Source organism: Achroia grisella, unplaced genomic scaffold (genome assembly GCF_030625045.1).
Source record: "Achroia grisella isolate CSIRO2021 unplaced genomic scaffold, CSIRO_AGI_Agris_v1 utg821, whole genome shotgun sequence".
NCBI lineage: Eukaryota > Metazoa > Arthropoda > Insecta > Lepidoptera > Pyralidae > Achroia > Achroia grisella.
Window position 1 is genome coordinate 2889105 of NW_026713035.1, and position 16363 is coordinate 2905467.

The 16363-nt window shown below is 31.0% G+C and overlaps 1 protein-coding gene across 1 annotated transcript in view; it reads left to right on the forward strand.

The window, feature by feature from the left end:
* LOC131852023 (C3 and PZP-like alpha-2-macroglobulin domain-containing protein 8) overlaps window positions 1-16363 on the forward strand; it is a 126933-nt gene that overhangs the window by 15979 nt on the left and 94591 nt on the right. The window contains exon 2 of the mRNA XM_059202593.1: window positions 3526-3704. Coding sequence (XP_059058576.1) covers window positions 3526-3704 — 179 coding nt within the window. The remainder of the gene's footprint in view (window positions 1-3525; window positions 3705-16363) is intronic.

Sequence of the window (16363 nt, forward strand, 5' to 3'; positions counted from 1 at the left end):
TATTACGAGTAATAAACAACCGATGAAGCCCTTAAATACTTTTTAGTACGTACAACGAGACGAATAAATCATACTAAAGAATACAAATGTTTGTTTAGAGCTAGAGTCAAACCCGAGAGTGATAAAACGAAGTGAGTGTGAGAGTAATTTTTTTTCGATTTACTCTAATGATGCTGGCCTTTACAGCTTCACCGTAGGACAGGGGGCGAGTGCAGAAAGCACTCTAAACCCGTGGAAGGACTTATGGAGTGACTGGACATCTGACGGATACGACTTTAGTCTGAGGACTTAGGGGTTCGAACCTCGACTCGGGCCGTCGTAATTTCGATCCCCATTTAATTTAGACGAGGGATGATTGGAGCGGTGTGAGAACAGTGTGTGCTAAATCGCTAGATCACCGAGGTCATGAAATGTCCTGTCAGTATATGATTTTCTATTATTCAGCTTCATTGCGCCAATTAATGAGATTTGACCTGCGAGCCATGTAATTGCATATTATACTGTCATGGTCGTTAATTAATGTATTATGTTCAGTTAATGATTACATATCATGTTGTACGAAAGCAGATCTAAACGAAGCGAAAGATTGCTCTATAGAATTTACAAATGTTTTGTTTGTTTGCTTAATAAAATAATTATTTTTTGCGTCGAAAATTTATTATTATATTACTCACTGATAACGTTGCTCTGTATAGTATATATTTTCAACTTTTATTTAATACGGTTCAGTATAGTGCGAGTTTATCCATTAAAAAATAACAAAGAGGAAAATCCTTCGTATTTATTATATTTGTATAAAGATACAATAAGTTCAAAGGTGCACTTATGTTAAATAATCTGAATATGGAATAATATATTACTATAGATGTTTTCTAGTTAAATACTTTGTAAGAAGTTTAATGAATATATTCATAAATATGATACATGACAAGATAATTAAATTTATAGTTTCTTGATATATTATTAATTAAAAAAAAAGGGTAAGTCACAATGTCACCTATATTGCTAACGTTCAATTAAAACTATTATTTTCGTCCTGCAATTTTTTAACTTTTTTTTGCTGTGATACCGTGTATGTAAAATATTACGGGATAATATTTTTGTCATTATTACATGTGATTAATTAATTAAAATCTTAATACATTTTTTGGTTACGCTAGATAAACTGATATAATTAGAAGAATGTTGGGTACCAAAGTAAATAGTTATATAAAGCAGAAAAGACGCTTCGACGTTCTGTTGATAAAATTTTTATTTACTAACCGAATGGCTCCATAATGTCTTATGTTTGATAAGGGTTGAACAGTCGATATGTCGGACACATCCATTTCAGGATTTTCCTTTGAGACAATCTTTTTATTTATTTGCAGAAACGACTATCGAAAGTACGCTCATAATTTTGTACTTATTTACAAAATGAAAGTTTATTATATTAGTGTTACCTAATCCATTTATATAATTTTATTTAATACCGCTACAATTAGTATGTATAAGACCACAAATATTCGATGCGGAAACCTGACTGCCGCTACTGGAAGAGACCTCTTGCCTTCGACCTTCTCTATTGTTGATCAAATTATGACTCTTATTAAGTATTCTTTTCTATTTCGCCTCTAAACGAGGTATCATCTGGTATTAAATAGATCTCGGATATAGCTTGGAAATCTGGTATTAACTGTTCGGCGACAATACTGCGATTTTAGTTGATCGACACTCTTGCCATGAAGTAGTACATAGCTTTATAAAATATGGCTTCTTCTCTAAAGAAACTTAATATAATATGAAGGACAGAAAATATTATCTTTATAATAAAATAGTATGTATTCAATACTTCAGTAACTTCGCGTCTTTCTTGTAACTAACTCGTATCGGGTATTACAGATCCCTAGTCTTTTTAATAGTAATTTACAAATGGCTTTAGGCACTGGAGAAAATGTTATTGTAATACAATAGTAACTGAGTCTAGATTGTAAAACAAAGAACTTATGTTTCAACTGTTTTGTCTTACTTCATTTTATTTACAAACCAATCAGCAAAATTGAACAGTAATACTTCTTATAATTGTGACAATGTTCTATCTAGGTACGTTTTTACTATTCTGACTGATAGTCATTAAAGAAATTAACTTCGGCATAATAATAACCAATTCAATAAAAAACTATATTAGCGTTCTGGAAACCGATGCGATACTGAAACCTTCAAGAAAAGAGCTTATACCTTCTTAAGAGGCCGGCAATGCACTTTCAACACCCTACTGCTGCGGAGACTCACTGGCGGTAATCACTTACCATCAAATGAGCCGCAGTCTCATTTGTCCCCTGTGCTATAAAAAACCTGTTAAAATGAACAACCATACATTGGAAACAGTTCACTCAATTGAAATCTTTGACGTTTTCAAACTGAAAACACGAACGTTCTTGTTAAACAAATTCTGTATTCGGTACACATACAAGGAAAATATAATAATTTAAACGTGTCCACACGATTTGTCGCACTGCAGCTGGCGTGCTTCAAGAGAATCCTTCAAAGTTCGACGTATTCGTCGATACACTTTTGTATTGAAAGATTTGGCATTTTCTATTAAATTTAACATAGTTGAGAAAATACAAACATGAAATGTGTCTCCGTTTAGGAAAGAATACAAGTAACCTTTTCATAGTATAAAATTCAAGAGGAAGGTTTATATGTATAATACAAGTATACCCCTGGAAAAAAGGGGCGGGAAGGTAGCTCTATATATATAAAATACAGCTATTTTTTCTACACGTTCTTCCTGTAAGAATCATACATTCATTAAGATATATCATAACTTTATAACTTTTGTATATATTAACATAATATCATACAGGAATAATATATCAAACAGTGAAAGAATTTCTTAAATCGGTGCAATGATTCCGGAGTTTTCTCATAACAAATGCCTCTCTCTGTCTTTATAATAATAGTATAGATAGTCTATATATATATATATAAATGACGATATTTTACTAGGTTTTATTCGAGACGTGAGTATCGAGGGAGTTTTAGTAGTAAGAACGAATGAAAACGTGTGAAGGTAGATAAATATTTGTTTTTACCTATCTACCTGCTCTTCAGTTGTAATAATGGCGAAATACCAGGACCCCAAAAATACAAATAAGGAGGTCAAAAATGTTAATTGAAAAAATAATAAATACCAGACGGGGAAAGTCGCGGGCGTCAGTTAGTAATAATAATAAATCAGTAAAATTTACATAACTCAAACCAGCTCCAAACTGAGAGCTTGTATTATGACCAGTAAACAACTGATAGAAATATGATGATATTGTTTTTCTAAATAAATTAATAAAGGACATATAAGACATTCAGATCAATACAAATAATAATACATACTCATGAATACAAATGTACGTTTCGTAGGAGAACCGAGCAACCGACCATTAGAAGTAAGATGATATATTAAACGGCTGGACCACCGTAGTAAGATCCTGTTATTAATTTCCAATCTTTGATAATTCTTAACGACCTATTATAATTTTGTTACAGTGGTTTCTCGGTCGTAGCACCGGAAGTAGCAGTACCTGGAAAGACTACAGCTGTACTTGTTACACTGCATGGACGAGCTGGTGATGAACTGGATCCCTTGAATGTTACCGTCAGACTGGAGACACAAGATGCTGACAACGATGTAAAGCTACTGACTACTGCGAGCCAGATGATTACAGGTAAAAAATTAAATCATTATTTTCGAAATAAGGGCCCACTTGATTTTTCCAGGGCGTTTGTAACTTTTGAGTTTATTATGTATTAACATAATATATTGTTACTCTGGTATAATATGCCCTTTAAACAGTAAAAGAATTTCACAAATCGTTGCAGGATTACCATTATTATTAATTTAATGGAATTTATTATATTATCAATTAATAATATATATTTGAAAACCTACCTTATATCCATCGACTAGTTTTTAACTTACTTTATGATCTAGTAATCAGCAACTATTCTTATGCTGATCCCTTAATATTAAGTTAAGCAACGCCTTACAAAATTGATAACTTTTAGGTCCAGAAAAAGTAAATTTTACGAGTACTGATTGAGAAAAAAATGGAAAAAATATTAGAAATGTAAATAGTAGATTATCTAGAGCTACTTATAGTTATATAACTATTTATAATAATAAATTAAAGTACACTTTAATAATTATTATTTTATTCCCACATCAGTACAAATAACTTCTTTTTCTCGTTCATAATAAAGTATGAAGAAAATAAATCAAAGTATATATAACCAAATATTACTGTGGTCAGAAATACATATTATATTGCACTGTCATGTCCTAGATTCGAATTTATTACTAGTTCTATAAAAATCTCATTCCTTCCACAGATACTGTTATTGAAAACTCAAGTTATTGGCAGATGTAAACTTCAGTCTAGATTGTGTATTGAAAAATATTTTTCCACATTTTATTATTGCGCTATATTTTATAATACGCAGTGTATGTCATTTAGTTTGAAATAAACCCTGCTACGTACCTATTGTAAATTGTTTCAATTTAGTAAGAAAAAAAATACAGAATTTGACTTGAAGTCGACGTTCATAGGCGGCTAAAATGTTTTACATGAATAAATAATATTTGATATGATTTGAACACATTATGTTTCTTTTTAATAAATAGAATTCGTTAACTATCATGTCTTTGTTACTCTTCAGAATTTTGAGTAGGTTTAACTACAAATTAGATTAAGACGAATATACTGTATATTGAAAAGTTTAAAATTAAATTGATAACTTCAAACAAATCCAGAAATTCTTATACGAACAAAAATAATACCAGATTCACGCGCGAAAACCCACGGTGAATGGCTAGTTTTATTAAAAAATTACCAACATTTATTTGAAAGCGACTCCAGTCTCCAACTGAGAGTACTGCGACAGGGAAGATTCAGAATAAATATCAATTTACGATGTCTCCGGGAGTCATAAAGACATTTTGTGACGTCTAGAAAACTTCAACCATTTCGCCGCTTCAATTTCTAGTGCACTACAGTTCATTCCTACAACTTGAATGTATTTTCTATTTCCATTAAAACTTTTTTAATGTTTCATTTTTGATCTCCATTCTTGTAGTCCAGTCTAACGTACCTACTTTATGGCTATAGCACAGATAAAATAATATTCTAGTGTATCTGTCGTCCAATATAACAAATTCATATGAAATTGATAGATGTGGTAACAGTTCAGAAGAAATTAATTTGATAATAAGTTTTAGAAAACAAAACATAATCTTAAACTGTACTTAAGAATATATTGATCTCCAAAAAATATACGAATTTGAATATAATTTTATCATTGTGACTCCATCGCGAGAATAAATTAACAGTTCAACAAGCTTTTATTAAAATGCTGTAAAAATAAGAAAATTATAACTAAATAAATATATCTCAAGATAGACAGAGTTTTTATTATAGGATATACTTAGACACAAAACACTCAGTATATTTCTGTGTATGAGACAAACAAATATACTTTATACAAATGTATACGTACTGGGCGGGTAATCGAACTTTATCGGATGTATGGCAGTTTGCTAAACCAATAGACCACCGAGGCCGTTAACATACGTAGCCCATGTTATTAGTTATTCGCCAAAATTGGTTAGTAGTAGTGAGTTACATTATTACTTTTTTCCTATACATAATTTTAATTTGTAGATAATTAACTACTACTTAGGAGAATTGAAAATTGAAAGGAAATGTTTTTGTGTTATGATATATGAAATAAAATAAACAAAAGAATTCCTGCAGTATTTGTTATAGTGGACAAAAATTCACAAGTCGTGACACAGAAAAGAACGGCTCACACATTTATCTGTGTCGAGATAGTGTCGGAACTGCGACGTCGCACACCCTGCAGCTTGGCATGGTGTGGCAGCTATTCATTATTTTTTTTGTAATCTTTTCTTATATATATTTAATGGATGATAATGGAATGGTGCACCCGCCTGCGCTAAGGTATACACTGGAGGGGCTCCAATGGAGAATGACAAGATGAACATCCTCTCATACTCACAAGAAATTTTCATCATGGTTTCCAGGGGTAAAATATGAAGGTCAAGCTGATATGGAACGTTGCTAGCAATGGAGTTAACAGTCCACATTACTAACAATCCTCTTTTCCATGCTATATGTATTTTAAACATATATTTTAGACTAGCGGACATGACTGACGTCGTCCTGTGTTAGAAACCTGTCAAACGCACATTCAGTGAGTCGATAAGTTTCTGAAATTTTGCATTTACTGACAAAATTTTAAAAATTCTCTATCCTATGAATCTTCCATAAATTATGAGAAAATAATAAAAAAACAATGAAGGAATCGATTAAGTTATAACTTAACCAAGCGAAATAGCTATTACTTTTTGTATGTATAAAATAAGGGCTAATAAGAACACTTGCTATGACTGTATTCGCACCTGACAGTAGACTTTCATAAGTACTCTTGTCAGTACAGTATTTCTTGTGGGTTCTAGTAAGCTCAAACTACACCTACATTCCGAACTGAACATTGTCTGTAACTGACTTTGATATATTTTCATTTCATTAAACACTAGATATTCTTATTATACAAAATGGAAGAAATTTCCAAATATATTTCATATCTGCTTTAAACAACTCGATATACTTACCTTTGGATATATTGTATTGAAGACTGCCTCGGTGATCTAGCGGTTTTGCACACGGCCTTACTTCAGATGGTCGCTGGTTCGATTCCTCGTACAACACAAACATTTGCATCCCTGAGTATGATTTATTTTACGAAAAAAAATATCTGTAAATGTATTTATATCAGTTATCTAGTATCCATAATACAAGCTTTAACTAGCTTAACTTGGGACTAGATGCCGCTGTGTGAATTGTCCTAAGATTATTATTATTATATTATTTTGATTTTATATATACATAGTCGCTATAACATTTTGAGCTGATATCCATAAAATTATTGTTCCATCAAATTTAAATGGCACTCGAGTATTTAAGATGATGTTAGGTAAAAGCAATCATTGCTAAAACTTCGGAAACCAGAGTGTTAATACTGTTAATATCTCAAAGCGATTGGCAATTCCCCCGAAGATATCGGAGCGGAGTCTAATGAATCACGATTGTCGACTCGATAGTACCGTCTGATTGATACGTGGGTATCAATAAAGTAGAATGTTCTATAATAAGTACTAACCACGCCTATCTTAGTTCATACGATATATTGATATCAAAGAATGTGTTGTTCTTTTAATTGCCGATTTTCAAGAGGTGCGTATTTACTTCTTGATAATAAATATTACAAAATATGAGAACCGTGTAATATGAAAAGGAAAAAAAAATTACGCAGTTGATTTGGGATGTGTAATATTTTATTAATTGATATTATATTGGATGTTAGTATTCTTATAAGAATAAAGTAGGTCGCTAGAAATTATAGTTATTTTGAATATATTTCTATTGCCATTGTTAATTGTGGCAAAGCACATGCTCTTATCTCTAAATCATCATATTTATACTGTGTTTTTGAGCGAATTAAAAAAAAAATATTATTATCATAGGCGGTCTCAGTTCTATGGTTATTTAAGACATCGGTCTTCCATCTTATGTATATATAAAAAAATATTATTCAATTTTTATTAATATTTAAGATTATTATTGATTACTATAGTTATTTGTATTTTCTATTATTATATTTACAAAAATATAATTCAGTATCAGTTATTTATATCAGTACGCAAAATATTGGTATCTCTATTTATTTTGAGAGTAGCTGTCGATGTGTGAATTCTATATCGGTGATTATTATCTCTGACACAGCATTCTAAAAACCCAAATTCTTCCCAGAAGAGGCAGAAAAATTGAAGAACTCCATGGTGTTGTAATGGAACATTATTAAAAAGGACAAAAATCCTAAATTGGCTGTTTGGTATTCGTTCACCAGTGACGAGCGACATGAAATTTCCATAAGTACAAAGCAACAATACACGACATAATATTTTGTTCAAGGGGAGTCTTTTGCATAGAAATCTGAGGAGATTGGCTTTGTTCGGACTTACAAACAAGCAGAGTTAGTATTCAAAGGCACTCAGTTTCGTATACAGGAAGCCATTCGATTGGACGTATAAAAGTTCTTTGTTTTTATAAAGAAAGCCGTTCGCACTGTTTCTAATACCATTCGGCATTTCCCATCGCAAGATTTTCGTTCGGAAACAAAATATTGTTCAGCTATACATATTTTGTTGGGTTGTTTGTCGATCGTTTATATGTTAATGTGACCTCAGAGAGTCCCTTGGCATTTGAAGTCAATCAAAGTGGCCTAGAGGGCGTGATTGCGAAGTAAACACACTCCTAGACATTATTACTTTTAACTTACTGAAATTAATAAATAAGTATTAATCTGATTTATCAGATTTAGATTCAGTTTCTCTCTTTTATATATCGTATATATGTATAATGTTGCGGGGTAATAATACGAGGTTGAGATGATGTATATTACAGATGATAATAGACTAACAAAATGTACACAAAAATATTCATCTTATATTTTGTACGACAATAGGAAAAAGTAAGGTGGGGTGACACAGTTTAGATACGGTAGTGCTTAGTAGACAATATTGAATTTGTCTTACTAGCCATAATTAAAAGCAATTATTACATTGATATATTTAAGTAACTGTGTCCCACATATAACATTTAGGTCTCACTCTTTTTTTTTTAAGATGAAAGATAGCTTTGGATGATTTAGTCAAAAAAACATATACACTTACATTTATAATATTAAATATGAATGTAGATAGAAGGTACAATTGTGTTATTTTTGTATCTTTTAATTTAAACAGTCTAAAGAATATCAAATATGTTTCTTTACTTTCTTACTTACAGTATGCATAATGTTTACAACAGTAAAGAAAATGTACTCGCAATAAATTTGAGTGCAAAAGAGACAATCTATTTGCTAATCAAAGCAGCATCCAGCTAACAAGACTGCTTTCCTTTTACTGCCAATCTAATTTTTCCGTTTCATCTGATGAGACGGCGCAGCTGACACCTACAGCACGGTTCGTTAGCCAGGACACGAGGCAAATCGGATTCCTTTGCGGAAGAATTAGCAATCACTTTGTACCATTAACACCTCACGTTGAATTTGTAGATACTGAAACGGTAATAAAAATTACGATTCGTTAAATCATTTTTATTTGATCTAATTGAACTTATTGACTTTTGATAAAGGTCAAGATTATATTTTACATTATTTGAAATGGTAATTGTTTTTATTTGGTTATTACGTGCACACATAATTGTAAGAATATTTTATTATAACAAAGTGAGTATAATTCTGTTATGATTGAAATTATTTTCGCGTCAGAAATATAATCTTGATGTTTAAACACACTGTTGTCAGTTCATATTAATAATTATAAGTAAATAATTCTCAGTATTTCAGTACTTTAGTTATTCGCTTTTATTGTTATTGTATTGTATAGGTAATATTATATAGGTAATTCTGTTGTGTTTTTTTATACCGTTCCTCCTCATAACATGATAACATGTTCAACAAACCTAATCTTGTGGCACGATACACGTGCATCGTTCGTTGTCATTACCTAATAAAATAACGCTTTTAGCGTGTGTTATAAAATGTATTAGTGTATGTCTTTAAATGAAAATAACTCCCGGATCCCTAGTATGTATTGGTGAGAGAGAAAGATCATCGGATAAACCAAAGGTACTTTCTCTAAGAACCTATGCAAAACAAATTCAGTTGAGTATCTAATAATAGAGCAGATTTAATGTATAAACAATTTAAATGTAAGAAACACAGTTAATGTTTCTGAAACAACTATTAGTGCTATTTAAAATAAACGTTTCAAATAACATAAGCGTTTTCATTTAGTTCAAGTAGTTTACAAGCAATTTCACATTCACATGTTAGTGGTGAGAATATTTAAATTCTCACTCAAAAATAACGAATAAAAAGCAATTGCTATTTTTATGCGCTTTTTGCTATTAATATTCACTTATATAAGAGTTTTGAATACATAAACTAGCACAATATTTCTTACTTTAATTAATTACTCGTACATATTCTGGAATTAAATTTTCAATTAATTGCATAGTAATGGTATACTATAACCATTTGTAATTAAAATTCACTCAATTTGAGATAATGTAGTATCCTATTGGAAATATTATGGTTGTTTATTTTTAAATTACGCAGTTTTAAATGTGTTGTTTTCTGAATAAACTTACCGTTAATAAACCGTGATTACTTTGTATTTCGAATTGCAAATGAATAAAGATTTACTTTAAACATTTCGTGTTATGATTTTATTGATTTGGATGAGAAAGATAAATTACAATATATGGCCTTCTATACCTAAGTATATATTTATAATTTAAGCATTTATTCAGTCGATGTTTCTTTTAAATAAATTATAGATAAATATGTGGTGCTTTAAAATTACAAACATTAAAATAAGAAATTTAATATTTATGTAACTGTTAAATGATATAAAGATGAATTGATGTACTAGGTATAAGGTATAAGGAATATATCCCCAGTGCTATACCTACTTGGATGGTACAATATATAAACATTCCTGTAGAAATAGCCTGTATATATAGATTTGAAGCAATTTTAACTCACAGAGCTTACCAATTTTCTGAAGTAGATGGATTTTCCTCGCATGCAGCATTGTACGTAGAAACTTGGCAACGTTTACCTTGCGAGTAATATTTTTCCTTCGATGAAATGGCGTCATTCCAATGTTAATATTATAACAGCACTTTGGTGTTAAATTGTTACATTTAACTCCAAAACTAGATCGTACATATTGGTGGAAATTGTTCAAACTTCTCAGAAACGGATCTGAAATAAATATTTTATACTTAAAAGCTGCTATAATTAAGTATTAATTTAAGTATAGAATCTACTTTAAAAGATTTCAATTCTAACATTTAAGATTAAAGATATAACAATAATAAAAAGGAACTTTGTAGGTTCTCGATTAGTCACTTTTTTGTTGGTCATATAAATTCTCTCCGCATAAATTTAGCAGTTTTAATTTTTTGTTACGTTATATTTTGAATTATTATTACTTAATATATTTCCTAATTCTGAATATGTTTTATTACCATATAAAAATAATCATCAAAATCTTGATTATAGTCAAGATTTATTAAGTCAAGATTAAACATATAGTGAATAGATAATAAAAATAGAATAGAATGAATAGACTTTAATCTTAACATTGTGGCTGTATCAGCCACAATATTAAGATTAAAGTCTATTTTCGAAATGATCCTGAAAGCGAACTGCAAATACGAAATAAAGATACTTTTATAAAATAACAGAACAATTTTTATTCAGATGGGAACGGACATGGTCGTTATCGACAAGGTTTTTGTTTCGTTTGTTATTTTTCCAGCAAAAAGTTTAAACCAGGTTCCCTCTGGTTAGCCGGCAGCCAGTGCTCATTCCACAATTATTTTTGTTCCCAAGAGCGATTCAAAGTGCATTCTTCAAATGTATAATTTGTCATGGACTGAAGTATAAATATTAAGGTAGTTTCTCCAGTATTTCTATTAGTCATAGCATTATTTGTAATTTATGACTTGTAATTTCAAAACGGTAATAATAATAAAATTAGAAAAATTTTCAAGAGGCATGCTCCCAGTGGACTAATATATATTGAATAATAATAAATAAGTATAAAGACATCACATATGTTTATAAACTAAGTAGTGCTTGTGTTGTGGGTTCTAAATGACTAATTACTATTTAAATTATATTTTGTCAATTTAAAATATACATACATTGATGATGCATAGGATTAAAATCTTAGGCTAACATCACGGCACTGCAATTATTTACTCATTTTAATAATTATAAGATAATCCATATAATAATATTTGTACATAAAAGGTTACAAAACATATATTTTTCCTATAACAAAACTATTTATTATTTATCAACAGACCTATTTCTTTATAAGGGTTGTTCGCTTATTTGCATTTTAAGGAGTTTAAAAAATAGTATTATTTAATAAAACGTTTTGTGAATTCAAGATTCGTACTATAGACATTGCAAGTACACACAAAACAGCAATGCGGACACAACACGTCCGCTTGCTGTTCAATTTAGGAAACCAAATTGAATATAGTAGGTGCCAGAACACATACGTATGATTGAGTATATTTAGTTAAAAACATACTGTTTATTTTCAAGAGAGCACGTTTGTAGTGTCTCAGATTGTTTTCCATAGTGCAATAATATTAACAATTAGTTTTTATGTAACTGCAATAGTTAACGCGCTAATAACCCGGAGTGGAGTGAGACCGGCTAACGGAGGTCGTCTATAGACCGACTAATGGAGATCGACTATAGGCCGGCTAACGGAGGTCGACTATAGGCCGACTAATGGAGGTCCACTATAGGCCGATTAACAGAGGTCGACTATAGGCCGGCTAACAAAGGTCGACTAAAGGCCGGCTAACAAAGGTCGACAATAGACCGGCTAACGAAGGTCGACTATAGATCGACTAACAAAGGTTGACTATAGGCCGACTAACGAAGGTCGACTATAGGCCGACTAACGAAGGTCGACTATAGGCCGACTAACGGAGGTCGTATAGCCCGGTGATATACAAAAACAGAGATACGGACACTACGTGTTCACCTTCACTCACGCGTTGCCATTCCGTAGGACTGAAATCCTACATTGTAGCCTGTAATTGAAGATATCTTCAACCGAAACACACCTTATAAGGCAAGTTGGTAGTTCTAAATGAATGACATTTAGGGTAATAATATATAAGATAACCCTAAATTTAAAAATATAAATATTATAGTTGGAATCTAAATAGAATCATCATATATGGACAGTATATAAAACATAAATGCGAATACTTCACGTCCCCGGAGTTTTATCTGTTAAGCAAACATAACAGAAAGGATAATGTTATTAGAATACAACTAAACAAGTGTACTATTTGTATAAGTGAACTTTGTACATTTAAGATATCATATTTCATAATAATAATTATATGCAGTATGCCAGACTTATAAAAAATCACTATCTATACAAAATTTTGCAAATCATTTAAGATTCGTCGTATATAGATTTAAACTTTTTGCTTGTCTGTCAGTTTGTTCTTGCTAATCTCTAAACCAGCTGGATCGATCTTGACATAACTATCACTCGAAGAGAGCTAATATTATAAGGTGTAACTTACTTTTTACTTTAATAAAAAAAAAGAAAGTTATATTCTACGCGAACAAAGTTGGAGGGAACCGCTAGTAGTACACAAAAAGCAGCAATGCGGACACGACATGTCCCCGCAGTTTTATCTGTTAAACAAACCGAGCTGAATCAAGTCTCGTACATCAGGCACGTTGATAAATTGCACGATTAATCTAGCGCGAAGTAATTTTATTCAAAAGAACTTGACGCGAATACGGCGCTCAGTGTAAAGTGAAATACGGAAATACGCTGATTTATTTCCGTATAATATTGCAATTTGAAAGATGATTACAGTATTGACAGCTAAAATGTGAATGTTAGGAATTATATGCAGAGAAAATCGGCTCCAAATGCAGATAGTTTTCTATAATAAATAACTAATGAAATTGTAGCGAATATCAAATATTATGTAGCTATACATAAAAGTCCAGTCAAATGAAAACGTATTTGAATTCTAGTAATAACATTATCATATCGAAATCTAATTGCAGTAAGTAATTTCCAATATTAATAACAAAATTTGTAGGCTTACGCTAAAAAAATTAATGAATGGATATCAATTTACATAGGAGTAGATGAGAGTACTGCATTTTTGAATTATTTCGTTTTCAAATTAGTTTCAGTGGAACTTAATATAGTATAGATATTGCAGTAACCTAGAAACCTATATATAAATAGAGCAGGATACTAATTCGGAATTACAAATTCCTTTTAACAAAACAAAAGGTCTTAAAACTTTTAGACTTTTAGACTACTCTTACTTTTAGACTAATCTATTTAACAGTTATAGCATAGGAGGTTACCTAAATTTAATTCCTTTAGTGAAAGTTTTAATTGAATTCACGTTAGAGAGTGAATACCTTTCTAATTACTTAAACAGGGAAACAGATTTCCATGTACCAAACGAGCATAGCAGCGAACATGTGGGGAAGACAAATTGCTTTTGTGTTTATTAAATTGCACAAAGATTTATTCATTGCGGGTATTCTAAAGATCGCAAAGGAATTGAATCATGTTGGAATTTAATATTCTCCTCTTGAATCTGTTGAATACTGAAATCGTTTTTCACGTTTTAGAACAACATTGCATATTTTTTAATTCATCGCTAGCACAGCTATCGTAGTTAGTTATGTTACAAATGAAATACAGGATTTGGCATATTTGTAAATGTTACATGTTTTGTTAGAATTATTGTATTTATTAAAACGCCTTTCAAGACTCAAAGAAAGTATGTATAGTAAAAATAATTTTAATTCACTAGTTTATTTAAACCATATCGAACAAAGGAATAATATGATTTGTTTTCTCTTTTTCAAACGAATTATCATAGAAGGTATTCTGTAAAGGGATTTTATTATTCTTTTTCATTTTCCAACGCGTCTCTCAATTTCCATATACAACAACCAATAAATGCCAATCAAGAAAAATGCCGACTTCAAATTCCAAATAATTTCATTGTTCACACTAATCCCATTCCACAATATTCAGGCAAATGGTTGGGCACCTTTGCAGTAGTCACTCCAGAAGCAATTGTTATTGGATTAGCAACTTTAACACATTGAACTTACGAGATATGTGCTTTCGTATTGGCTGTAAATTGTCGTGTAGTAACCGTGTTTGTCACGGGTACTGTAGGGTAGGATTGCGAAGCAAGGGACGCTATCAAAGGTAATCAAATTATACTTGTTCTGTAGAGACACCGGTATTACTCTGGCTTCTTTTGTTATAACTTTTGATAGAATATTTGGCCAACAATTTGATTAGATATGTTGTGTAATATGTAATATGAAATATAGGTATATAATAATAGTAATATACATATATATAGTATTTATATTATTATTTATCTGTTATACTTAATGAGTGTATTTGGAATTCTAGAAAAGAAGATTCAAAACTTTCATTTGTTTACTTAAAACGAATCATATTTTTTTAGTTGGATAAATATTATATGATGCACCCTCTTGCGGTAACGGTTTGCGCTGACGGAGCACCAGTAGAGGACGGAATGTTGAACATGAAATCAAGTTAGTTAACGTACTCGCAAAATGGTGAATCAATTAGGAATTAACCAAAATGGTATCCATGGGCGACAGTGTGAAGGTTAACCTTATTTGAGTACATTATTGTGCATAAACAATGGTGACAATAATTTTCATTACAAATAATTCCTTTCCCAGGCGAGTTATATTGAAAAAAAAAGAGTTTTGACTGCAGTAAATAAATTTTAATAATTTAATACATAGTTGACTATGATGTATGCCTCTCTCAAAGACGTTAAGACTCTCTTTATTAATATTCTGTTTACTTAAAATATTTTTTTAACTCCAATAACAATTATCATCAGCCCTCCATTTACTTCGTTATAAATTTAACTAACGAGCTGTTACTCTCCATTAGCATAAAATTAAAGTCAGTGAAGTAGATTAATCCATAACATAAATTAATGGGAAATGATATAGTCATGGTTGTGTTAGATTATAGTATTACTTATCTATAGATATTACAAGTCTTTTTTAGGACAAAAGACTATATATGCAATATCAGTGGAAGGGCAGATATATTGCCAAGTTTTTAGGATATTGGTTTTGTTTTTTTTTCTCAATGATGGTAACTACCTCCTATATGAACAGCACTGCCACGTTATCTTGTGATCATGTGCCATTCGAAAGGACTTAGATGGCATATCGCTTACCCTGTAGTCCTATACTTAATTTCGCTGGCTATTCGACCACTGACGGCCTCAGTGGTCTAGCGGTATTCGTTTTTAGCACACCACTTTACTTCTAATGGTTCAATTACTCGCACGATGCAATTTTTTGTATTCATCAGTATGATTGTTTGTTTCGGTCTGGGTGTAGTCTATCTATATAATATATGTATTTACAAAATGAAGTATTTATATCAATTGTCTAGTACCCATAACATAAGCTCTGCTTACCGCGGGACTAGATGGCGCTGTGTTAATTGTTCAGGGTTATTTATTTTTATCATTATTTATAATCGCAACCTACAATTCGCATAGTTTATAAAGAAAATTACTTGGCGGCTGATATAGGTGAGACTGCAGTACTTATGCAGACGTCAGATTGGTTC